Source organism: Apus apus, chromosome 5 (assembly GCF_020740795.1).
Source record: "Apus apus isolate bApuApu2 chromosome 5, bApuApu2.pri.cur, whole genome shotgun sequence".
Lineage (NCBI taxonomy): Eukaryota > Metazoa > Chordata > Aves > Apodiformes > Apodidae > Apus > Apus apus.
This window is the reverse complement of record NC_067286.1, coordinates 16,178,882-16,205,278: the sequence shown is the minus strand read 5'-3', so window position 1 is coordinate 16,205,278 and position 26,397 is coordinate 16,178,882. Positions and strand designations below refer to the sequence as shown.

General features: G+C 47.1%; 1 protein-coding gene across 1 annotated transcript in view; it reads left to right on the top strand.

Moving 5' to 3' along the window:
- Positions 1–272: 272 nt before the first annotated feature.
- The window catches only part of TSPAN32 (tetraspanin 32), a 28,942-nt gene continuing 2,817 nt past the window's right edge, over positions 273–26,397 (top strand). Inside the window, exons 1-6 of the mRNA XM_051621482.1 lie at positions 273–338; positions 2,423–2,537; positions 3,857–3,954; positions 10,762–10,836; positions 23,298–23,399; positions 24,902–24,994. Of these exons, the coding sequence (XP_051477442.1) occupies positions 273–338; positions 2,423–2,537; positions 3,857–3,954; positions 10,762–10,836; positions 23,298–23,399; positions 24,902–24,994 (549 nt within the window). The remainder of the gene's footprint in view (positions 339–2,422; positions 2,538–3,856; positions 3,955–10,761; positions 10,837–23,297; positions 23,400–24,901; positions 24,995–26,397) is intronic.

The window sequence follows — 26,397 nt, the reverse complement described above, 5'->3', positions numbered from 1 at the left end:
TTTTTAAGGAGCTTTGCTCTGAACTCGGTGAAAGTCTTCCCTCCTTTCCCAGCTGGCTTTCCTCCTTTCCCAGGGCAGCCCGGCAAGAGCTTGGGCAGAAGGTGGCTGCTTTCATCAGATTGAACAGTCGGGCAGCAGGAGGTGCATCAGCACGTGGTGGGACTACACTTCCCGAGAGGCCCCGCTCTGGCCATGCCTTCCTTTGGTGGAAACCCAGGCTTTATCAAGAGCCGGAGGGGCCAACTGCCAGCTCTCTCTGGGGACAAGCAGCCATGGGACTGAAGTGCGGGATGAGGACCACCAAGTGCCAGCTGCTGGTGACCAGCCTCTGTGTCATGGTGAGCTGGCAGGTTTTGGGGCGGGGGGGATCTCTGCAGAATTGAGGTGAACCCTTTTCTTGCCCATCCCTGCTTGGAGAGGGTCAGGCTTTCCCACATTGTGTTTTTCACGGGTAGAGGGCAAGCAAAGCCAACTGCGTGAGCTATGGTTGCACCCTGGGTGGTTATCACTGGCCACCAGCATCGACCCCCCTTTGCTGATAGACTTCTGGTTTCTCAGGGCTGTCAAGCTGCTGCAGCTCTTTCACAACCCAGTGGCAGCTCAAAGGCAAAAGGAAAGGTTGCTTCTGGCTGAATGGGTGGTTTTCGGCAAAAAAAAAGATATTTGCTCCTGTTTTCTTGAAGCAAAAGAGGGAGGATGGACCTGCTGCAGCCACGCTTGTTGCTGGGAGGGTGTTCGGCTGCAGGAAGGATCGGTGAGGATACAAAACCACAAGGCTTCAGTGGGAGTATGTGTGAGAGACTTGTGGATCCACACTGCAAAGTGAAAGCAGTTCTAGGGATCCTTTTTATCAGTTTCTGAAGCAAACTCAATGGGAGCTTCTTGACATCTGTTTTTAGAGCTGATGGGAAATGGTGGAAACTGGGGAACGCTTCTGCTGGATGTTTTTGAGATGTACATGCTTGTTGCCTTTTCACTCCACCAAAACTTGCAAGCTTTAAAAATTAATAATAATCTGTATTTAATTCAAATCAGGTTGGTGGCTTAGAAAGAGTGTAATTAAAAGCTGATGCCTTATTTTGGGCCCCAGCTGAAATTTGTAGCTTGTCCAAATTTCAACATTTCAGGGCCACCGGCTGTAGTGGCTCTATTTTGTTCTCTCTTCCAAATAGCAGAGTATGTCATTTAGAGACAATCAAAGGAGGATTGGCAGCACAGGTGTTTAGAGGAGATGCTAAGGCACAGCTGCTGTGGACAGCAAGAATCACATTCTCACTGTTGAGAGTATTTTAGACTGGTGTTTCTCAGAAATCTGAGCTAACCAGTATTGCACTTAGCATTTTGCTGGACGTGGATCAAGAGATGCAGTAATGCTCAGCAGGAAAGGTCAGTAGGTGCCACAAGTGTCCTGGTTTGAGGTTATTTATAAGCCAAAAATTGCTATGGTTTGGTTGTATTTAGTCTCAAAACTACAATTCTCCAGCAATAGGTAATATTCTGCTCTGGAAGAAAATATAACACTGCAGGGATTATGTGGACACTGGATTGCCACACTTGATACGGGGATAGCTGCCATGTGTTTCCATGTTGTAACGACACAAAGTGGTGAAACCTACCTTGGGACCTATGAGTAGCCTCCCATCTTGTATTTTCCAGGTTTATTACACTGCAGTTGTAGGGTTTTTTAAACTGTTTGTCTGCTGGTGCCTCTGTACCAGCTCTGCCACCAGTCCTGCTGGAAGGAGCCCTGCTCTAGCGCCAGGTGCCATCAGAAATGTTCCCTCTCCATCACCTGGAGTTGCTCTAGTCAATACAGAGGGTGACATGCTGATAGTTACCCAATGCCTTAGGCATACCAGTGCTCTCAGGCATGGGACAGAAACACAGACATCCTAGCAGCATATTGCAGAGGCAGAAACCAGCACAGATTACTTAGAGTAGCTCTTTGCACTCTACAGTAGGAAATGCAGCCAACAGCAGGCAGTGGGGCCAGCAGTGCAAACAGCAAAGCAGAGAACATAATTCCTGCCCAAAATGACTTGTGAACTTGGCAATCCTCCTAACTGCACGTGCATGCTCTGCAGAGTGGGGTGGAATTACATGGATGTGCTGCAAGAGCATCAATCCTGTGGGCTTTCTTCACATGGTGCAAATTTCATCCACAGACACTGGTCAGGAGACCACGGGCTGTACAGTGTTACACACACTCACTATGTAAGAGAGAAAAAGGGCTTTAGTACGGCTAATGGTCTGGGGTCTATCCTTTTATGTGCATTTTGGGGTACATGCCGTGGTCTTTGGATGATCAGGCTGTCTGTATCTGTGTGGGGTTCAGGAGTATCCAGATACACCTCAAAGCTTTGTGCATGCTCAACAGGAGCTGCTGCCTTTTCAATCCCTTCCTAATGACCTTCTTTTCCAGCTGCTGGGGTTGTCCATTGCCACGCTGAGCACAGTCACCCACTACGGGCTCCATTTCACCCTCATGAGTGACATTTCCCTGGACAATAACTCCTACAGGGTCATCCACCATGCAGGTATGTTGCAGTTGCATCCCCTTGAGACCTTTGGTGAACCAGGAGCTGCAAAATCCCCAAGAACAGTTGAAGGAAATGCAGAAGCATAGCAGAAGGAGGCAGGGCCTCGCTTTTGAAAGATGCACTAGGGCTAATACAGTCCCACAGAGACTTTTTTCTGTATCAGACCTGCATGCCTGGCACTAGAGGTGCTGTGGGAGCACAGGGTGCTCAGGTGCTGCTGCATTCACTCCTGTCCCTTTGTTCACCATTTCCCCATCCTTCCCCTGTGCTGCAGTGAAAGCTCAAGGGGACCTCAGCCATAGGCAGACCCAAGGGTGTAGGGGGGCTGGAAGAGCTCTGGGAATGTGGGGAGAGGTGCTGTAACAGGAGTTGAAGCAAAGCATCGATAATTTGAGTCAGGGAGGAGAAATGTGTGGAAACACCTGTTTTTGGAGGAAACGTGGGAGTTTTTCCCTACACAAGGGAGAAATACAAACTTGAGTCTTGGGTACAAGGCTAGAGCAAAGAGATGAGGACAGCACAGATACTAAAATACTTTGCTCACCTCTGCTTGCTAGAATCTGCTGCTTCTCCTGAGCTGTACTGTGGGCTTAAACATGCTCGTACCCTCTCTAGATCCTAGTTCTCAAATTCGGTTTAACAAGGCAAGTATAAAAACTATGTTAGTCCTAAGCTAAGGTACAGCCCTCCCCCTTTCCTACACACACCAGTGGTTGTATAGATTGGCACTTAATGTAGCCTTGCAGTCTCTCCCTTCCCAGCCACCCCTCACCAGCAGTGTTTCCATGTGCTTTGCTTGCAAGTGTGAGCACTTGAACAGTTAGCCCTGAGTGAGGGTTGCAAAGCCCTTTGCAGTGCTGTGGTCCCCGAGCCCTGCCTAGCTGTGACCCTGCCTTAGCCAGGAGGAAACCAGAGGGCGAGTGTTATACCAGATTAGCAGTACATGAGGTCCTGATAGTGGCCGTGGGACAGCTGCTGAGCATCAGCACTCCCTGCTCTGGGGGATCCTTATCAGACTGCTGAAATAATTGACAGCTTGTGGTCTGCCTGGTGGACCGACACCCTTTCAGAGGGTGCTCTGCTCTGATGGAGCTGTGGGAACTGCTCAAGGGTTTACAGCCCAGCCAAACAAGCAAATCATACACAGAAGGGGGTTATTGAATAAATTATAAGACACTTTCAGTTTTGCAACTTGGTCCTCTTGGACCAGCTCTCCGAAAGACACTTTTTTGTGTCTGGGTGAAAACATCAGACCAGGCCTCCATTAGCCCTAGTCTTAGTGTCTGACTGCAACTCCCATGTCTCGCTTCTTCCAGTTTTCTACTTTGGGATCTGCCTCAGCATGACCCTGATCCTTGCAGCCCTGCTGAGCTCTGCCGCCACGGTGCGGGAATCGCAGTGTCTCACCGCCATGGTGGGTATGGAGGGACTGGCTGGGAGGGGCTTTCTGTAACCTTGGGCTGATGCCCTTAAAAAATGGTGCTGGGGTCTGTTTTGCCTTGTGCCTGGGAGCATGCACACCTGGAGAGGGACATCCTGTTGCTCCACCCTGCGCTGCAAGGGGACATTTTTTTATAAGGGGTGACCTTGCAGAGCTTTTCCAGCTGAGGATTGCATCCTTCTGTGTCTTGCTTCTTTTGCCAAGGTGCTGTGCATGCAGCTTGCAGAGCGGGGTCAAAAGGAGATGCTTCTCTGCCAAATCAGTCACAGTGATGATGATTCCTGTGTTGTTGGTTGTTGTTTTTTTCTCACCAAGTCAACACGTGGTTTGTGTGAGGAAACCTTAGCAGTTTGATTTTGAGATGCATGTTGTTCGTTTGACTTCTGACAGAAAAGTTAGCCCCCCCTTCTTTTCCCCTTGCTGCAAACATCTGTCAAAAGTGGTGGTCTGAGGCATGCAAAGCATGGCAGTAGGCACAGGGGCCTTTGGGCCCTCAGTTTCAGCCTTCCATCATCCTCAGTGAAGTCTGGGTTTGGTGCCAGACCATGCCAGTACTGGTAAACAGGATGGTGAGCCCAGCTCCGTTTAAAAGCACAGCCTGCACAGAGGGCCTAGTCTGAACAGAGCAGTTTCCAACCTCAGGGCTGCAGGGATGAGCAGAAAAGCACTGCTCCCTGCATGTTGGCCCGTGTGGTGTCAAGGGCAGGAAATAACAGGTAGGTTGCTGTGCATGAAGCTGTGCTTAATATAAAATAATTGCACTGCTGTTATACATGAACTAGCTTTCAAGAGATTTATCTAATACATATAATTGAGGAAAATTATACTGATGGTGGAAACGAGAGGCAGACACCTTTAAAACTTAGTGCAAAGCAGCAACTGAAGTTAGTGTTTTCACCTTCACAATATGCCACCCTCCTCTCTCTCTCTGATGCCCAAAGGGGCCTGAGGGTCACAGTCCCATGAATACTGCCAGCAGACTACGTGTAATTCCCCTCTTTTGCTGCGTTACACTTTAGTGTGTGCCTGCAATTACCGCATCCAAAACAACAGATGGGTACATACAGGATAGGGGGGATTGTCAGGGCTGCCTGAAAATAGAGATGAACCTCTCTGCAATGTTTATTCAGTTGTCTTACTCCGTGTGCAGTATGGTTTGGGACAGGCCACTAGGTAAAAGAGGTTGTTAAAATTACGTGTTTCCTGAAGGAATAGTTGAAGAAAAAAATGTCCAGCAAACTTCAGCATTGCTGTCCCTGCTACAAGAGTCACCTGATGCTGCCCTCCTTTCCTCGCGCTGTGGGGCTGAGGACCAGCAGGTCCTTTCCTCCAGCCCCATGGACTCCCTCAGCCCGGAGGGTTGTGTGTAACGCTGCCACCAAGGAGGCCCCCGGCTGGCAGAAACCCCGACCTAGCTATTGACTTTTCTCTGAGGCTCCTGGGGCATCCCGTGCACCTTGCTTTAGCATTCCCAGTTTGGGTCTTCTGGGGGAGATGGCCGTATCCGTGTCAGGTCCCTGCAGGTACCTGCGCAGTGCAGACACCGCCCCATCAGGTGGGCAGGGGAGGGAAGGTGCGAGGCGCTGCCCCCGCGGCTGCGGCGATGAGGCATCCATCCCACTCTGCTCTCGGCAGGAGATAGCCCCGTGTTGGCTTTAAGCTCCTTTTCAGGGCGTGTGGAGGTGCAAGGCCGGGCAGCCCCGGGAGCGGCCGCGTCTCTGCCGCTGGAGGGGGCCGCGGGGCCGCGCAGCCGCTGCCGAGCGCCCAGCGACCTTGTTCTCTGCTCCTCCTCCTTCCAGCAGCTAGCTCATCAGCGTCTTAAATCGCGCAGTGGGAGCTTTGCTTATTCCTACAAATTGCCCCCTCCCCCCTCCGCCTCCCGCCGGTCCTGTCAGTACCTTACAGAGGGGGCCACTGCTTGTTTTCCCACCAGTCCCTGCCCCCTCCCAAGGCTCGTACTGAATCTCTGGTCTGCAAGCCAGAAAAGCTGGGAGGGGGAGCCAGCCCCTGGTGAGATGCAGTCGCAGGCAGGAGTGGGATTCAGCCCCGTGGGGCTCTGAAACTTCCATCAGTGTCTCATCCTGCGCTGCTGCTCTGCCCTGGGCTGCTGCTGGCAGAAGTGCTCAGTGCCCTGCTCGTCGGGCTTTTTTTCTGCTGGTTAATAGAGAAGATTCTTCACCTTCCCCCACTATTGATTTTAAAGGGCTTTTCCTCCCCTGCAAAGCATGTCTTGTTTAGAAGACCATTTAATTCACTCTTTAATCAAAGAAGGAAGACACCAGAGGACTGGGGGCTGACATATGGGGCTGTATAGGAAACCAAGCCAGGCTCAGGTCATGTCTGCATCAAGTGGCTAATCCACCACAATGCTGCCTGGTAAACCTGCTGCTGTCTCTGGGGAAATGCTAGCCAGGATGTGGATGGGCTTAGAGGAACGTTTATCTGGTCATTGACTTGTTAGGTGGATCCCATCTCCTTCGCATGCCTCAGTTTTCTTAGTGATTTTTTTTTCTTCTGCCTATTTAGACTCTGTGCCTGGTTATCTTTGGGGTTGTGTGCATACAGAGGAGGGGTCTCAGTCTTTGCAGGCCATACTGGTGCTATCCTAATAACGATAATGGTTGCACAGTAGTTAGAAACCAGAACAAGTCAAATCGGTTAAAGCACACATAGCTCAGTAGTTTTTCCTGTAGCTGCATTAGCAGCATCACCCAGACCTGACAGACACCACTGTGCATCCACTGACCCCTGCAAGGAAGCTGGTTTCTAGAGATTAGCTGAGAACTTCAGGATAAAAAATAATATTCTAAAATCCTGGAGCATTAGCCCCAAAGCTCCTCTTAAACAGGGAGAGTAGTGGAAGGTTTATTGACTGTCCTCCAGCTATAGTTCTGGCAAACCCTGCTTTTTGGTGATCCATGGTCCATCACACAGCCTGTCCTAAACATAAACATCCTGCAGCTCTCACGGCCCCTGAAGGCCACATCACTATTGAAGGGGAGGAGAAGGAAGGAAAACTACCCATTTGCTAGTTTGCTTGTACAAAGGAAAGAGTCTGGCCCCAGTGGGGTTTAAGGCACTGTGTGCTGGTATCTGGTCAGACAGAGAAAGGGGAGGAAAACAACACAGGGAGCAATGTGCCAACCAGAGTATCTTAGCACCTGAACGTTCCAGCCTAAAAAAACACATGTCTAGAGTAAAAATGGTGTTCAGGATGGAGCAGCTTTTCCAAGCACCAGTTCCAAACAATTTCTGTGGTAAAAAAACCTCTGTGAATGCCTGATATGACCCAGTTTTTCACTGAAAGTGATGTGCCAGTGGGGCCAACACACAGCACCGGCCGTTTGCTTTATTGTTCCCAGGCACATCTTTGTAGGCAAGTGTGTAGAGGGTCATTCATAATACAACAGTGCACTCCAGCATCTTGCTTTAGTAATGAATCTGTCCCCCGTGCTCTCCTTCATGGGGCAGCACTCCTGAGCAAGGCACCCCTGCACTGGTGCTCCTCAGGGAGCAGGCCCAAGCAGAGCTGACGTGCTCAGTGGGAGATGAGGTTGGATTCCTCCTTTGGACTGAGATTTCATGTTTGCTATGTGAAAAGGCAGAAATGTCATGTATTTTTCAGTGAACTGGGTCAGGGAGGGAGGCATGTAACCTGATGGATGAGATCTGAAATCAGCTTATCTCTTCCTCACCTCTGGGCTGTGAAATCTGGCGGGGAGCTGGCCCTTGCAATGGTCACAGTGGCACCAAAAGCAACTGAAGCTGAGCAGGTTAAAAGCTCCTTTCCTGGGAGTGAGAGGGTTTGGCAGAGCTGCAGAACCCAATCTGAGCCAAAGCATCCCTCCCTCGCCCAAAGTGGACCCCCTTAACTGGAGGAGAAGCATCAGAAAGGTGAATTAAAAAATACACCCACCAGCAGACAAGACACTGTTTCTATGCATTCTGCCAAGTCTCTCGAAGACAAATTGTTCCTTGCAGCAAGGATGGAAAAAAGGTCATTCATAAAAGAGTAATTGATGTCTGGCTGGTGACAGCCTTGCACAGGGCTGATGTGGCTGCCTCCTGCAAAGGGAGCAGGCAGCAGCCCATGGCCAGTTTCAAGGAGCTCCAAGGGCCTGGGAGATGATAAACCACCATTGATCGTTCCATGTTTTGCATGCAAGCTACATGTTGCCTTTCTCTTTTTTCCTCCAAATGTCTTCTAATGTAATTAGAAAGTTGCTCTTCCAAAAGCCTTTTGGCTGGGAAGGGAAAAAGCAGCCTATAATTAATTTATAAGATGTTCTCAGAGCCATGTAATTGCTCTGCACCGGCTGGGAGGAGGGGGTGCTTCCCAAGGGGCTGTGTCTCAGTATTCCCAGAGAAGAAGTAACGGGAGAGCCGATGGTGGAGGTGAAGGACTGAGATGTGGGATGGAAAGGAAGATGAGAAGGAGGATTTTAATGTGCTGGGGTTTCTGGCCCCAGAGAGATGTTGTAAGTGCTAGAGCTGGTGGGGGAATGAAGGAAGGAAGGAAGGAAGGAAGGAAGGAAGGAAGGAAGGAAGGAAGGAAGGAAGGAAGGAAGGAAGGAAGGAAGGAAGGAAGGAAGGAAGGAAGGAAGGAAGGAAGGAAGGAAGGAAGGAAGGAAGGAAGGAAGGAAGGAAGGAAGGAAGGAAGGAAGGAAGGAAGGAAGGAAGGAAGGAAGGAAGGAAGGAAGGAAGGAAGGAAGGGCACAAGGGGAGAAGCCTGGGTGATGCTGCTGCCGCTCTTGTTCCCACTGCCCAGGTTCATGGTGGGTCTTCTCGATTAAACCCTTACTGGAATTATGTTTTCACATTGCAGCTAGTGCTATTTTTTTCACCTGGTATTATTTTCTCTTTTTTTCTTGTCTCTTTTCTTCTTTTGGCCTGATTTTGGTGAAAATGTTGACCTCGTTCTGCTGTTTGTTTGGGGCAGAAATTGTTGGAGGAAGTGCAAAATGCAGAGTCTGGTCCTAGTGAGGATCAACCTGAAAGGCCCATGTAACCTCACCTCCTCTCCCCTCCAATTTCTGCTGTATCTGCAGGGGTTGAACTACCCACCCCAGCCAGCTTTGGGCTTGGTCACACAGTGCTTTGGTCCATGGCATCTTGCCCTACGTGCTCTTCCCCATCTTGTCACATCAGCATTTGATCAGACTTTCCTCTCCTCTAGGGTCCCATTTCTCTTGTTATCCCATTTCAGCTCCTGGCAAGGCAGCAAGTGACCTCACCACCTATATGGCCAGGCAGCTGCCAAAAAAATAAAAGGAGAGACTGGACATACATAATTTAAGGTCTTTCATAAGAGCTGCACCAGGGTTTTCCCCAGTGTCTGATGCAGACCCAGAAACAAGGCAGTGCCACAAGACTGAGGAAATGCCAGTGGCAGTTTTGTTCCTGGAGCACAGCCCCAAGGCAGGGCATTGTCCTGTCACCAGCAGAGAAACACAGCAGGCAGCAGATGGGCAAGAACCAGCAAAAGGCAGCTTATTGGCATGTTCACGTTCATTTCTAGGATTTGAAATGAAACATTTTCCTTTCTTTCTCCATATGGAGGGACTTTTGGCTTTTTTTGAAAATACATACTTTTTAAGCAAGATTTTTTTGTGTGTGAAGCAGAATTGGTAGCAGCAATGCTCTTCTTCCTTTCCTTAAGCTTGATTTTGGTAAGCATTCATGAAAGATTTAATATTTGTAGAGTGATGTCAACTATGTCATACTATTAAAACACTCATAGAAAAGAAACAGGAACCAAAATATGCTGCCATCAATTGGGTAATTTTCCCCTGCTACGAAACTTTATGTTGGAAGAGGGACAGATTCACACAAAAACTTGTAAGGGCAGTAGTTTTTTACTTATTCTTCATCTTTTAACAGTCCAAGACTAAGCTGTGGATTCATATTTGGTGGGCCCATTTGGCCTTCAAACATTTTATAAGCACTTTTTTCCTTCCTTTGTATTTTATTTTTTTTTTGAATGTGAACAAGATCCTTTAGTCCAGCTGTCACAACAGGCAAGCACTGTTTACATCAGGGTGGGGTTTTTGGATCAGATTTGTTCAAATAAAGAGATGACACATCTAACTTGCAGCTCTGCAAGCCTAGGGAAGAAGGCAAAAGTCAAGCCGCCTCCTGCAATGTTGCTCTGATTGTTTAGACACTTCAGGGTCAGTCACTGGCCTTGATTATATTTCTGTCATCCTTTTGTCTAGCTGGGATGGTGCTGATTTAAGGAAGGCAGCTTGGCTGTGCAGCTGCCACCTTGCTAACAAAGTCAAGTCCAGCTCCATTTCCAGAGCACGTTGTCTCTCCATCCCAGTTACTCTCTTCTTAGTGGACTATTCATGTGGGTTTTCCCCTCTTTGAAACTGGTAGCAGAATTTTAAATGCAAGGAACTGAATCCTGTGAGTAAGGAGGTGCTATTCCAGGGCATGGATTTTTTTTATTTTTTTATTTTTTATATTTTTTTTTTTCTGTAAGAGGAATTTAGGCAGAATAGGTTAACTCCTCTGCAGGAAGCTGAGTGGTTTTTTGGTCAACCCCTTCAAATGGCCAGAGTGTAATTATAGGGCTTCTGAGAGAGAGTCACATCATTAGCCATCTTATTTCTTTTAAGTAACCAGCACAATAAGGGATATTAAAAGAAAGTGATGTTTAGCTCCAGCTTTAACTAAACTTCTTAAAAAGAGAGTATTAAATATGTCCGGATGGTGTTTTCAAATGGGTATTTTTCTCCCCATGCTGTAACTGATGGTATTTTTCCTCTTCATCCTCAGGGGTTTTTCTGTTTTGCTCTGGCCTTCAGTGGATTGCTCCCAGCTGCCTGCTGGAGGTACACACACAGCACAGAGGTAAGCGTCAGCTGCCAGGAAATACAACCAAAATCTTGTCAGATGGAGAATTTTGTAGCAATGATTTCTCCCATAAAAGGGACATCTGGTGGCAATTAGGCCATCCATGACGAGGTCTATCAGATGCCAGCTCTGTCGCATCCGTCCTTTGCAAGAACAGGGCTGCCTTCCCCAACTGCCTCTGATGGGGTGGTCTGAAGGGAGGAGCCACAGAAACCCTCATGTAGAGCAAACTCTTTGTCCTGAAAAAAAGGAAAAAAAGAAACAAAACAAAAAACAAGTCTCATTTTAAATAGCTTTAGGATTTATTTTTTTTTTCCAGGGAATAGTTTTTTGGTTTGTTTTAATTGAGATGCTTGACTTTTGAAAAGTCATTTCCAGCCAGCTCTTACTCCTTCTGATTGGGAGTCTCTATTCAAAGGCTGTGCAGGTTGTGACTCTTCCCGTTGTCTCTGGCAGTGGCCAGTAGAACCATCCAGGAGATGTGTTAATTAACCACAGCAATGGTACAGTTAAAAAAACGTGTGAAAAATAGTCACCTGGGTTGCTATCACACTGGACTGGAAAGATAAAATTGTGTGAGGTCGAATTTGCCAGGAAGTTGGGGCTTGACCTGTTAACTCAGGGCTTGCTGGTGGTGTGGTGAGTGGTGGTGGAGCTGCAAGATGCTGGAGAAACTGAGTTGAGGCATGCAGAGTTGCCAAGGGACAGCCCTGCACATCGCAGTGGGCAGCCCTACCCTGGGGCTGGGATGCCCTGGGGCTGGGGCAGCAGGCTGCTGGGGAAAGCAGAAATTGAACTTCATACTTAGCAGCCTAAAGAAGTTTGGACCTTTTTTTTTTTTTTAACCCTTTCCTAATATGATATGATTTGTTTTTTAAATGTTTATTCCTCCTCTCATTCAGAGGAATTTGTTGCTGCTTGCCCTTAATTCCCTTTCCTGCTTCCCTGCACTGAAAAAGACCATATTTTAAGATATTTAGACATGCAAAAAAACAGATTACTTCTTTTTTTTATTTTTTGAGAGCAGAACACAGATATTTTAGGCAACTATCTAAATTATCTCATATTAACTCAGATAAGCATTTTGGACTTTGATAGACAATTCATGCAGCAGGTCAGTCCCTGTTTCTGTTTTGCTCTCCCCTGGCACATTCCACAGCCTGCAATCATCTAGCCAGCAATGAGGATGTGGGTGAGGTGAAATACCCTCCCAATGGATTAGGGTCACATGGATGCTGCCAGCTCATCTCTTTAGTGTTACAGACATTGTGGGGGATTGAAGACCAGCGTGTCAGGAAAGGAGCATCAGAAGGGGTTTCGTTCTGTGCTGGAGGAGCACACCATCAAAACCCCAGAGGCTCGATCCCTGCTAGGACTGTGGCAATTGGACTTTCCAGGGAACAAGAAGCCCTGTCCCATAAAAGATTGGTGCTAACCAGTGGCCACAGTAGTGGAAAATCCTTTGAAATATGCGGACGGCCACTCTGGATCAGACCCAAGGTGCCTGCTCTCAGACAGGCACACCCACCATTGGCCAAGGTAGTAGCATAAAACCCAGGAAGCACAAACAGGACTTACTGCTAAACTACTCCTTCACCTCTATCCCATCATTCCCTCAAGTCCACAGCTCCAGGAACACCCCAGCCCAGCCCCCAAGCCCCTGTGAAACTCTAGTGTGCTTTTCTGCCTGGCCAGAATCACTTGGGATGAGTGGGTTCCTTTCCATGTTTGACCTCATGCAGACAAGGGTGTCACAGGAGTGAGAAGTGCATTTGGTTGCCCTTCCTGTGGGCTATCTGACCAAAATGTGGTCTTAGGGAAATATGATCCTGTTAGGAAAGTGTCACAAACCTGTCTGAGGATCAACACCAGTGATGCTATCAAAGTGAATGAGAGAGCAACAGACAAGAGAGGGCAGGGAGGATGACCTCTCTACATGAGCACCTTTGGTGCAACAGCTGTGGTAACCACAGAAAGGATGAGGTTTTCAACTGATTTTCAGTCACGTTAGGAAATCCTGATTCCTGAAGCCAAAGAGCTGAGTCTTGTTTTCCAGAGTTATTTTTATGGCAGCTCCTTTCCCACAAACTGCTGCCTGTTTTGGTGAAGTCCTTTAGTCATTCCCAGCACAGCTCAATGCAGGACCTGGGATGTGGAGAAGGATGTAAGGGTGCCACATCTGGCACAGCTGGTGGGAAAGGCTGCTGCTTCCCCCCCTCCTCCCCAGCTTTCCTTCTCACCCATGAACTGCTGCTGTACAAAACTACCTGCAGAGGCTGCAGGAAGGGGTAACTTTGTAGCTGCAGTATAAAAGATTTTTGCTATCCCCACTAGACAACACAAAAATAGATCTGGGGCTTTGTTCTGGGCCCTACTGTGAAAAAGGCTGGAGGAGTTCCAATGACATGTCACCTTCTACTGTTCCCCATCTCTGTAGCAGCTGACAAGACCCTTCCAGCATCCCATAAGCTGGTCAGGATGGCAGGGTGGAATTGGAAAATATAAAATTGCTGCAATATGAAAGGAGATTTGCAACAGAACGAGCTTTTTAATCACAGAGATTTGTTTGCAGGTAAACGTTAGCTTAAAATTGATTCAATTTTGACTGTATAACTCATGGCAAAATTTGAAACTAAGCCCTGGTTGCAAATAGTTGCCCACATTTCTGGCATAAAGGCCCCATTTCCCCATCCCCCTCTGCATGAAGGCTTGCGTTTGCACTGACTGCAATGATGTGGCAATTTTTAAATGGGATCTCAACTGCCGGGTGATTTCAAAATGAGGTTTTACCGGAGGTTTTTGGCTCCATGTGTGTAGAAAAGCACTAGCCTCTTTGCACTGTACTGCAGGCACTTGGGGAATAAATGTGAGGATTTAGCTTTTTATGCACACTTTGATTCTCCTGCAGTATTGTTCTACTTGAAACTTCAGAGGAACCTCTTTGCTCTCCTTTTCTCATACTGGGAAGGAGAAACAGTCTTCTATGCTTTGTTAGTGAGCAAGATGGTATCTTCCAAGGTGGTGATTTTCTCCCAGGACCTGGGGTGCAAAGCTGGGATTAACTGTTGTAGCTGTTAAAAAACAAGCACTGCTACACCTGGGGCCTGTTCCTGAAAAAAGCAGCTTCCCTTCTCCCTTCCCTGCATCTGGGATCAGAGCTGGTCTTCTGTTGTCTGTGGCTCTTCTTCCTAACCAGCACTTTTGCAATGCCAACTGCAGCATTGCCTGGGGCCCCAGGAGGCCAATCCTGTCTTGGTGTGCTCAAAACCAGCACATGCACTTCTTGTTTCTGCAGGAGCGTGAAGAGTGACCCAACATCTCCCAGGTAGTCTTGCAAGCAGGATTGTAGAGGTCCTTCCAGTGGCAAACCAAGTTTTTTCCAGGGTGTGTTTGTTTCTGTCACTCCCACTGCTGGTGTGAGTAGGGACAAAGTGGGCAGGGTCCAGTTTGTCTCCTCTGAAGGCAATGCTTAAAGGCAGGCTTAAGTCCTGGAGATTGTAGTGGGACTTAAATACAAGTTGAATGTGTGCTTGGGTACTTCCTGAAACTGCACCTGAAGCATACAGGTAGTTTCCTTTTGTTTTCTGATTCAGTGGAGCTGGATCAGGATTGTAGCCACTCGTGGGGGTCTTTTGGGAGTGTTTTCAAAAAGCAATGATTTGACTACCAAAACACTGTGAATAATCTGCAGTCCTCCTTGCTCTTGCTCTTGATTCTGTGAGGCATAATCACTTTAAAGTAAGCACTGAGATTTTCCCAGTCTCTGAAATCTATGGAAAACAAACAAACAAACAAACAAACAAACAAACAAAAAGGGGGAAAAACCTTCCCCTTTCTTAGTGTTTTTTAATATTATTGACTCTTTCGTAGCATTTTTGTTTTCACCATACAATAATGACCACTCCTCCCAGTGAGAGCCTGCTGTCCTTTGTCTGACATGCCTCACAGGCAGTAGCACTCATGGCTTTTGTAATTTATCACTGCCCTGATGATGAACCCAACACTTTTCCTGCCACTTTCCAAGGCAGTGTTAGCTGGAGCTGCTGTATCCAGTAGCGTCTGCTGTGGTACCTGAAGCCACTAAGATGGTCGCTGTCACCTTGTCACATCCAACCATCCAAGAATGGTGAGGTTTTCATTGCAAGGGGCAGCCACTACCAGCTGGGGGGCAGCAGGCCTGCCCTGGGGCTGGCTCTGTTGCTGGTCCAACTTTTTTTAAAACTAAAACTGCTTCCAGTGTTTTTCAAGAGTTTGTTTTGGGAAGTAGTCCTGCCTGGCAGTGGTTTCAAGTACTACAGGTGAGAGAGAAGGGATGACTTAGATAATTTGACCACAACGTTGGAAAGTTGATAAGGTGGTGGGTTGCCCATCTGAGTGACAGGAGTACAAAGGATCGGTGTGGGCCCTTGGCAGAATGTTGGGTTTGCAGTACTGTTATGAAATGGACTGAAATACTTAAAGTTTGTTTAAAAAAAGAACCGAACAACAAGTAAACAAGAAAACAGTCAATGGCTCAATGTCGAAGTGGAGATCACTGATGCTTGGTGTTGCTCAGGAGCTGTTTAACATCTTTGTTGGTGACATGGACAGTGGGACTGAGTTCACCCTCACTAAGGCTGCAGATAATGGTGAGTTGTGTGATGCAGTTGACATGCTGGAGGGAAGAGGTGCCACCCAGAGGGACCTTAACAGGCTTGAGAGGTGGGTCTGTGCAAACATCATGAAGGTCAACAAGGCCAAGTGCAAGGTCCTGCACACGGATGGGGGCAATCCCAGGGACAGATACAGGCTGGGCAGAGAACACTCTGAGAACAGGCCTGTGGAGAAGGACTTGGGGGTGTTGATTGATGAGAAGTTCAACGTGACCTGGCAGTGTGTGCTTGCAGCCCAGAAAACCAGCCATATTCTTGGCTGCATCAAAAGAAGCATTACAAGCAGGTCAAAGGAGGTGATTCTCCCCCTCTACTCTGCTCTTGTGAGACCCCCCCTGCAGTACTGTGTCCAGTTCTGGAGCTCCCAACGAAAGAAGTACATGGAGATGTTGGAGCTAGTCCAGCAGAGGGTCACAAAGATTATCAGAAGGCTGGAGCACCTCTACTTGGAAGATAGGCTGAGAGAGTTTGGGTTATTTAGCCTGGAGAAGAGAAGGTTTCAAGGAGACCTTATAGTGGCCTTCCAGTGTCTGAAGGGGCCTACAGGAAAGCTCGGGAGGAACTTTTTACTAGGGCTTGTAGTGATAGGACAAGGGGGATGGTTCCAAACTGAAAAAGAGTAGATTTAGATTAGCTATTAGGAAAAAAATTTTGATGGTGAGGGTGGCAAGACTGACACAGGTTGCCCAGGGAAGTTGTGGCTGACCCCTCCCTAGAAGTGTGCAAGGGCAGGTTGGATGGGGCTTTGAGCAACCTGATCTAGTGGAAGGTATCCCTGCCTATTGCAGGGGGATTGGAACTAGATGATCTTTAAGGTTCCTTCCAACCCAAACCATCCTACAATTCTATGTAAGAAAACCCAAAACCCCAAGAGGACCTTTGTACACTGAGGCTGGTATTACTCACAAGGGATGAAGCCCAATGTCACGGTTTGACTCATGATCAGCAATTGAACCAGCTGGGACATTCTGAAATGTCCCGGAGCTGCCAGCGAGAGCGGCAGAGCAGACAGGAGCTGAGGGGAGAGTTGTGAGGGTCAGGAATGCACGGGGCAGGGCGTCAATGCTGATGGGTAGATGGAATCCTCCCTGGACACTGGCCATGGACAGAAGAGAAGTGAAGCAGTAGCAGGAAAGGGCTTGACTTCTGTGACCCTTGGCCTCACACTGAGCTTACATAGATACATGGAATGGAATACTTTGGTCAATTTTGCTGTCAGTCTAGTCCCCTCCTCCCTACAGGGGGGTTACAGATATGACTCTTCTGCTCCTGTAGCATCTGAGGCTGCAGATTCAACAAGTAGAGCAAAGTGACCTTGGCATCTCAGCAGTAACATAAACATTTCAGTGTTATCAGTCCACTAGCTGGAAAACTTTCTGCTAGTTAAAAGAGAGCTCACTGAAGGAAAAAAAAAATCAGTAAAAAGAAAATAGGCTCCATCATGGCTCAAACCAGGACATCCAAGATCTGGAAGATTTAGGGGTGAAAATATTGTTGATGTTGATTAACTGCTTGTCTGGGTTTTTTGTGATTCTCAGTAAAGCATCTGGTGCTTTGCTACAGTCACTAATCAATGTTCCTGACTGCATCTTAGTAGGACAGAGGTGGCCTTGGAGATTTATGTCTTGGTTGAGCATGAGATAGTGATGTCCTCCTGCCTGCTGGCTGAGCAGGTTGTGTAGCACCCATACAGCTAGACTTGCTCTGTTGTTTTGAGGCATGGAGATAGAGAGTGAGGAGGAGGTGAACAGTTTAACAGCTCAGAACTTTATCCTGATTTAAAAATTTTGTTCAGGGCCCTGATGGAAGCACTGGGATCAGAGAGAAAGAGCTTTTTGAGGCTTCATTTTTCCTGACTTTTTTGTTTCATTATGGTTTTTGTTCCTTCTGTGTATTTGCTCAGTGACTATCAAAAGGTGGCCAGGAGTTGCCTGGTCTTCTTCCAATACCAGAAAGTGGGGGGACATGCACCAGTTATTTAAAAAAATAAATCATGTGTGTATATTATATATATATATATAAAACTACACTGGAAAGAAAAGAGGGAAACCATTTCATTATATGCCTCATGTTGATCTTGCTCTTCTTGCCTCAGTAGTCACCAGTGACCACCAGCAGTCAGAGGGGGAGCAGCACCTTCTTCTCTTGTGCAGTTTTCCATGGGGGCCTCAAAGGCTGCTTTGGTTTGCAGTACTGGTCCAGTTTCTGCATCTGTGATTGACTGGCTTCAGGAATGCTGGAGAGGAGGTGAGCTGATGGGCCATGAAGGAGATCTAGAACTGCAGGAAGTTGTAATGATTGTGTTAGATACAGCAAAGAAGGTCTGGTAGACCACCGGATGGGGGGATGTGCTAGATCCACCTGGTGGGAGTCGCCCTGCAACTTGGCTAAAGCACCCAGAGCAGTTTTCCCTCTTCTGTTTCACTGCAGTCTTATTGTTGCTTTATTTCCCCACCCAACTACTTTATTTCAGTTTCACATCTTAACGGACTAAGTTGCAGTTTATAGCTGAGCTAGGGAGTCTGCAGCAGCTGCTGCTGAAATGTTATCTCTGAGTGTCACCACCTTGGTGACGTTGCAGGAACATGAAGTGCTGAGGCTGCAGTTTCTTTTGCGGTTGCAACACCTGTGGTCAGTTTGGTACTTTGGAGGCACCAAGAGCCACAGCACAGGAGGGTCCTCCTTCTGCTTGCCATTCTTGCCTTCCTTCTCTGCCATGTCAAGAGCATTCCTGTCAAGCGGAGAGGAGAGATGGTCTTGTCTTTGAGACAATCCTAACATCTCCTTTTACTGCATTCTCCATGAGCTCCAGCTCTTCAGAGATATTTTTTGGCCAACAACTCTTGCAAGAATAGTTTACCAAGTAGGTCTCAGACTCTTCAGTACCAGTCTACATTAGTTTTTCAACATACAGTGAAGCAACTGTCCCGGGTTGCCTGGGCACAGTATTCACTGGCAGTAGGAGTGGGGTTCATTGACAGCTCTGGATGGCAAGGGGATTAGGAGCTGAAGGCTGACCTTCTTGCCTGGTCTTTCCATTCCAGTTTCAGTTACAGGTAAAAATTATCTTTGATAAATAACCCAAGTCAAAAATGTCCTCTTGAAGGAGGTAAGACTGAAATTTGCTTTAGCTTCTAATAGCCAAGGGCAAGAACACTAATGGCTTAGAATAAATGCCTTCCTGCAGTCATAAATTCTGCTTCTTGGGTGATAAGAATTATAAACAATCTCAAAATTCTTTCTTTCTTTTACTTTAAGTGAAAAATGTGACTCTATTGAGTCAGTGGTGATTTTCCATTTGTTTTATCCAACAACACATCAATACCGTCCCTAAATGAATGTTTCATTAAGGAATACAGACATAAAAGGGAGGCAGCAATTACTTGACTAATTTAGAGTTGGAACATTGGACCCAGCATGTTCCAGGAAAAGAATGACTGTAAAGTGTAACCTCCGTATCACTTAACCTGGAGATTTTTCTTAAGCCAAATCCCAGCTGTTGCTTCTTCTTCAGTTCTCAGTGATTTTACTGACGAGCATCACAGGTGCAGTCTCCTCCCAAGGGAGTGCTTTGTCCAGAAATACTCCTCCAGCATGTCACTTGATTGTAATGATACTAATGTGGGGGAGAGTGTAAGACCTTTGTAAAAGAGGCCCAAACAGACTTTCTGTTTTACAGGTGTATTGGTCCATGACGTGCTAACAACTGCCTGAGTTAAGGGATCAGGCACAGCTGTGGTTTTCTTAAAGCATGTTATTAACACTATCAACATAACCACTCAAGCTCAAAAGGCATCCCGTTGCTTAGCCATGAGAGAAAACATCCTGATTAGTGTTCAAGTCCAGGTTGGATGGGGCTTGGAGCAACCTGCTCTACTGAGAGGTGTCCCTGCTCATGGCAGGGTGGTTGGAACTAGATGATCTTTAAGGTCCCTTCCAACCCAAACCATTCTATTTTTCTATTTTTTTTCTCTAATATCTAGTGTAAGACATGGAAAAAGAAAATTATTTTGAGGCAATGGATTCAAATTGCCAGCTGGTAGAGTGTGTGATGGGAATCTCTTGAGGGAGTCACAAAGCAGTGCTGCAGTTTAGCTCTTCACTGTATTAATCAAAGAGAAAATATAGGCATGACCTTGTGTCTGTTGGATAAAATTATGTTGCAGGTAAAGATAGGTCATGAAACCACTTGGTGGTTTTGTCTCATGCTTTCAGGTTTTATTTTTGTACATCATTAAGTATGCATGATAAACATGCCATTTAGGGCTGGATACACACTGCCATGCATGATGGGTGCTTCAGAGCTCAGCTGCAGCTCTGAGTATAAACATAACCTCATTCCAGGCAAAGAAGTTGCTAAGATGATGGTTTGTTACTGCAATCTTTTTGCTTTTGTATGTCTCCTTGTTAAACCAGGCCTCTTGTACTCTGTGGCACAATCTTCTGCACTGAAGGAAACAGTAATGATAAATACTAAGATTTAGTACTTTGTAGCTAGTTCTGAAATATTTAAATGAGAAAACTCTGCAGTAATCTTTGAAACAGATCACTGTATGAAGACAGCAATTTTCTCCTCTAAAATCAAATGATCCTGGAAAAAAATCAGAAAGATTATGTAGAGGAACTACTTTCAATTTTGTGCTTAAAAAATGGTTTTGTAGTTTGATATTCCGTTCCCAGGACCTGAATAGTGTATTCAGATAATAGCTGGATATAAATGCTAGATATAATTGCTAGACAGAAATGCTGAAAATGACAAATCAGCAAATTGTACTCTTAGGCTTGCCCAGACACACATTCTAAAAGGAAATTATTGCTATAAAACATTTTCCACTTAATCTTTGTGCTTTCAGTTGTTGGAGACAAAATGCAGAATAAATCAGTAGATAACTGAGAAGCCAGCTCACAAGCAAGCTCAGAAACAGAGTGCAACTGAAGTCTTTAGTAGTCATTATGTACCTGGAGATTACCCTCATCATCATCACCATCACTGTAGCTGATCTGGCTGTGAAATGGTGACTGCTTGTGGTGTCTTCCTTTATTGTTTCCAGCAGCTGGAATAATTTTCTGCCATAGCTTTGTTATGGCAATCTTGTTCCTTCAGTTCTTTCCTAGTCTCTCTTTTCCTTCAAACAGCCTTAATCTCAGCGTTTAATGTTGTTGTGTGGTATGTAAAATAATGAGGAAGGTGCAAACGTGCACTGCCGCATCAGGCAGGGTCCTGGTCAAGTCCATCCTCTCATGGTTTCATGCAGCTGGCAGGAGCATGCTAGCCTGGCAGCTGCCTCAGGCTGTAGGCAGTGACCAGCAGATGCCAACATCTGGGCAGCTAACCAGCCCTTCTCCCATGTTGCTTCGTGCAGCACCACTGAGAAGCTGCTGAGGAGGACACAGTTGAGCCCTGAGGCTTATTATCAGGACAAAATGCTAGTGAGCACTGACTTCTCTGCAGAGTGAATTGGCTCTGGTGGCATGATTAGAGTGATGGTCTTTGCAGATGAAATATCACTGAACAAAGTCTCATCTTACCTTGGTTTAACTTGAATACAGTTGTAAAGTGAGCAGCCAGATCCAGCCCAAAACTCACTGTGATCAAAGGAGCGTTTCTGCCAGTTTCTGTGAGGTTTTGAGGACTGGGCCCAGGCAAGGGACCGTGCTTAAAACTACCTGGCCCAGTGTTTTGTGGCCCACAGTTCAGTAGACCTTTTATGTTAAACTTCTAGTTTGCTTTCAGGCCTTGAGCCAAGGACTGCCAGGTTGCTTGAACCTAGCAACTTGCTTGAACTAATTTTCTAATTTATTTTTTTAAAGTCATAAAAAATTAGGCTCAGGGTGCTTCCAAAAGGCCCATGATACATATGAAAAGGCAAAAATGGAACATTTGCACTATTATCTTACCAAGACCCTTATGTATATTGTCAAAACACAAAATAGTTTTAAATCCTGCGTCTCAGACTGGGTTTGGTATATTCAAAGGTAAGAATCTCTTGGGTTAAGAAGCCAGCTGATTTGTCCGTCCTTCCTTCCTTCCTTCCTTCTTTCCTTCCTTCCTTCCTTCCTTCCTTCCTTCCTTCCTTCCTTCCTTCCTTCCTTCCTTCCTTCCTTCCTTCCTTCCTTCCTTCCTTCCTTCCTTCCTTCCTTCCTTCCTTCCTTCCTTCCTTCCTTCCTTCCTTCCTTCCTTCCTTCCTTCCTTCCTTCCTTCCTTCCTTCCTTCCTTCCTTCCTTCCTTCCTTCCTCAGCTATATGAGACCACAAGAAGAAGTAAAAATATTATTCTTTTTTCGTTATTCTTAATCCAATTCTTCAGTGGAAATAGATGTTCTTTTTATTAAATCAATTTATTTAATTTCTGCTATTTCATGGCTGACAAGAAGTTAGAAAAGCTTGGATATTGTCCTTTTTATTGGAGTTTAAGGTTTGCTTGGGGGAAGGATGGTGCACAAGTCTGCTAGAGATCTTGTCTTACTGCTGTGCCCATCATGCTCAATGCCCTCTGACACATGAGCATCCTCTCTCCTCACCTGTTTGGGACAGCTCAGCATTATGCACCTTGCTACCAAGGATTTTTTCCTTGGCTCAGAATATCTGTGCCCTGTTCATCATTGGAGCTTTCTCATTAAAGCTGGGTTGCTTGTGGTTCACCTACTGATTGCTCTGTGATGGGTGATGGAGCATCCTGTGAGGACAGCTGCTTTGCTGCAGACAGAGAGAAACCCCCAAGCCCCTCCACTCCTATGCCATGTTGGTAGCTGTGGAAAATCTTGTGATCTGAGTCTTTAAACTGTATTCGTAGTGGCATAGGGCTGAATCAGATACAAGTAATCTTCTTTCTCAACCTCCCTCTCTCCCCTCCCCTGCTTATCAACCTCCATTAGTTGTTGGCTGTAAACACCTCAAATGACCCCGGTTTCACTCCCAAGCACGTGGCACTGGGGTTTTTCTCCCCCCTAGAGTAATATCCAAACACAGCCCTTAAATTGGAGCTGAAAAACCTTGCTGAGAGATGGCTCTGGTCCCAGAGTGCCCGTCCCTCCCTGTGTGGCCACCTGCTCCCTGTGTCTCGCCAACTGATTTTCCCTCCTGACAGCCAAGCGCTGCCTGTGGGCCCGCTCGGATCGGCGCTGCTGGGGAAGCAAGGGGAACGAAAGGAAGAAACAAGGTTTTGACTCCAGACACAGGCAGTTGTTGTGGTTTTTTCCCTTTGAAACCCGAGCAGGAGTTGGCTGGGGTCGGTGAAGCTGCAAGTTCTCACACATTTGGTAAATATTTAGGGTCTGATTCACCACTGAATCACTCTGCTATTTTTTTTCCTCTCTGTGCGGGAACTCCTCCATCACTGGTATAATGCCAGCCATCTGAGGTCTTCTCAACTTTTATTTTGGCATTCACCATCATGTATGCCTGTCCTTAGTCACCCATCAGGACAGGGAGATGGTGTCATCCCTGCCTGGCAAAGGAACTTGGAGACACAGTGGTCACCAGAGTTCTTCTTAGACCCTAAATCCAAAATTGGCCAAAAGCTTCAGCCATCAGCTGGTGAGACCCCGGTGTGATGCCAAAGGGTCCACACATAGCAGATGTTACACATGCAGTGTGGCAGACTCTCTCATGGTACTTGCCATGCTGTGGGTGCTCCTTGTGTTGGTGTGTTGTACACCTGCTGTGGGATGGTAGTCATTTAACAGCTCCACTACTTGTCTTGTTATATCTGGGAAACTTTCAGAGGAGGTGTGAGAGGAGCATATTTCCCTCCAGAGACAACTGCAGTCAATGTTTCCCACATGCAGATCTCTGCTTTCATTGCAGGTGGAAGACAGCATGATGGATGTGTACGATCTTGTGTACGAGGAGGTGAGGAGGAACACCTCCAGCATCAGGAGGTACGAGCTGACTGCCATCCATGAAGCAGTAAGTTGTCTTTCAGTTTTAACAAAAAAACTTGCCCTGTGGTATCTTCCTGAGGGTTTCATAAGACTGGGGTTCATGCCTGTACTCTGCCTTGTGGATGCTGCAATGCTATTTTCCCTCAGGAACTGAGTTCCCCAGCATGCTGTGAAGTGTGCTTCTCCCTTCCTACTCTTTCCTAGGTTTAATCAACTAGATTATCAGTAGGAGGAAAGGGCCACCTACCTGAGCATTGCTCTGGTGCAAGATCTTCAAAGCTTCCACACTGTAGCTTACATATCTATATCTGTATCTATATAGCCTGTTTCAGCAGACCCTCTGCCATGCTCCCTATCTGTGGTATGAGAAGGTAGATACCTCTCCGGTATTCCCAGCTAGGTGGAGAGAGGGGCAGAATTCCACATTGTCCAGTAGAAGTGTCTGGACTTGGTTATTTCTCTTCACCCTGGAGCCTATGGCTGAGGAGTACTGGAGGCTACGTGTCCTCTTGCAATGCTGGAGGCTGTTAGCAAGTTCCCCCAAACCACCACCCAGGATGCTGGTGGTGCAGGGGACTTCTCAGTAGCTCAGTAGATGGGCAACTGTGGCTGTCCAGAACACAGGGAGGATGCTTTGCCCTCAAAGCCACAGGAGATGAGTAAGAATGTCCTCCATAGAGAAAAATTTCCGAGTCCCCACTGAGGGAAGGAGATGCTGTTTCCTCATGCAGCAGGGCCTGTTTGGGTAGGTGAGTTCGTGGCACGCAACAGGTCTGGACAGGAAGGTCAGATCCACTTGCCTTTTTTCAAGCACCTCCCATGGAACTCCCTTCGTCTTCCTGTGTTTTTTTCAATCATTGTAACAGGTACTTTCTGAAGCTGCTTTTATCTGTGCTTCTCAAAACACAGAAAAGGGCAAATGTTTCTCATTGCAACAATGGTGGTGGCCCTTAGAGCCATGACTAGGTGTGATGATGCTTGCTCTGCAGGGTTGTGGAGCAGCACACGCAAAGTCCTCCTTTGCAAGGAGACCCAGGCACAATATCTAGCTTCATCCGTTGCTTATTTTAGCCACTTTAATTGATGAAGAAACAGTCCTTCCACTCCTTTTTTTTGTGGTTTTTTTTTTTTTCCTTCTGCTAGAGCTCCAAGCTGGCCATTTCACCTGGGCTACAGGAAATCAGGTCCACAGTGGGTGTTGCTACATCCCTCAATTAGCCCACAACAAGCATTGCAAACATGAGTCTGTGCTTCCCTAGGCTTTCCAGAGCAACCACTTTGAGAGCTGGTGTGACCATGGAGGGAGGGCTTGGCCCCAGCTCCAGGCAGCAGTCCTGGAGGAGCACGGGCAAGTCCCAGGATCAGATTGATCCACCCCCTCTGAATTTCACCTCCATTGCTGCAATCAATTTGCTCCTTGCAGCCCTGGGAGGAAGGGTGGCCCATGGCCAGTCCCTCCTGCTGCAGCAGTTGGCAGCAAGGGGAGAGCCCCAGCAAGCAGCTGGCAGACCTTTCCCTCTCTTCCAGTTCCTGTGCTGTGGGAAGCACTCTCCATTTGGGGACACGGCCAATGTTGAGAGCAAGACGTGTCCATCAGGCCCGGTGCACGATGTGGGACAGGTAAGGGAAAAGTTTCTTCCACCCCACTGGGAGGTGGTGCCACTACTCACTGGATAGTGAAAACCTCACTGGTGTTTAAGTGGTAATGAGAACCGTGGCTTTTTCATGGTTCGGGGTTGCTATGGGTTGGGGTTTGTTCTCTTAGGGTTTTGTTGTTTCAATAAAGAGGGGTGTCACCCACTGAAGAGCCCTGGTGTGTCAGCAGGTCTCAGACCTACGGATGTGGTTTCCTTTGCAGCTCTAGAAAGCCTTTGAAATGCTTTTGTTTGCAGCCTGTTGCTTCCCTCCAGCTTCTGCCTCATTCCCTGCCTCTGGGTAGAGTATGATATATAACAGGCATGTGTCTGATCTCAAAAAAATTGTTAGACTTTCCCATGTGACACTAATTTTGAGGCTTAAAAAGCATCCCAGTAGCAGCAAATGTGGAATTTGCTGTAATTCCTTTTCACAGGACCTTAAATAGGTATTAAAATGGGAAACTCATGAAGCAGGATGATGTCCAGCAGTAGCTTCATCAAGCACACTTCATTCCTCCTCTTTGCAGCCTCTCGGGGAAGCTGACGGAGAAGCCATCACTGTTGGACTGCCTCTGCACCCAAGCTGCAACACAGACTTCATACTCTCTGCGCAAATCTATTGTATGATTATTTTTCTTCCACTAGAGTAGCCAAATCAGCTGAAGTAGCGAAAGACGCCAGCGTCAATATGTATGCTGTTCCGAGGAAAAACAAAACCATGTTGCTACAGCTGCACAAAAACACTGTTGTTAGGCGAAGATGTCAGGCGCTAACAGAACGCTGGGATGCGCCGGCACGCTCAGCCCGCGGGGCAGCGTTTCAAAGCTCTGCCTCCAGGAACATCACATCTCGAAGCAGGGTCCGATTCAGCTCAAAGAGCAGGAAGGGAGAGCAGAGCAAAACCAGGCACCATAGGAGAGACTCCGTTTCCCCCCCCGCCCCCGCTGATGGGTTGCATTTCCTCTGGCGGGGAGCGGGGGAAGATGGGTGGGAGGATGCGTTTTACAACTCGGGGAATCGCAGTGGGGTAGCTGCAGTACATTGACTCTCTGGCTTTGCAAAACCACCCTGCAAGTCACTTCATCAAGGGCAGGCTTTTGCGTTTTTTGTAATGGCTCTCTTGGCTAACACCTCCTGGATTTCCATGGCTAATGTATAGTAATGTTTCTGACACCTTGCAAAATTGAGCTGTTCCTTAGTATCTTTGGGGAACGTATTTATAGCATTATGGTGTGGTCTGCTTTTCCATCTTTTCATTTCCCACTTTCCATTTTCCAGTGGGTGGAAGGAAAAAAAACTTGTGCATGACCACACTTACCAGTGCACGCACACATCCACCCCCCAGAGTCCAAAACACATCATACCAAGAAAATCCTAGGCATATTG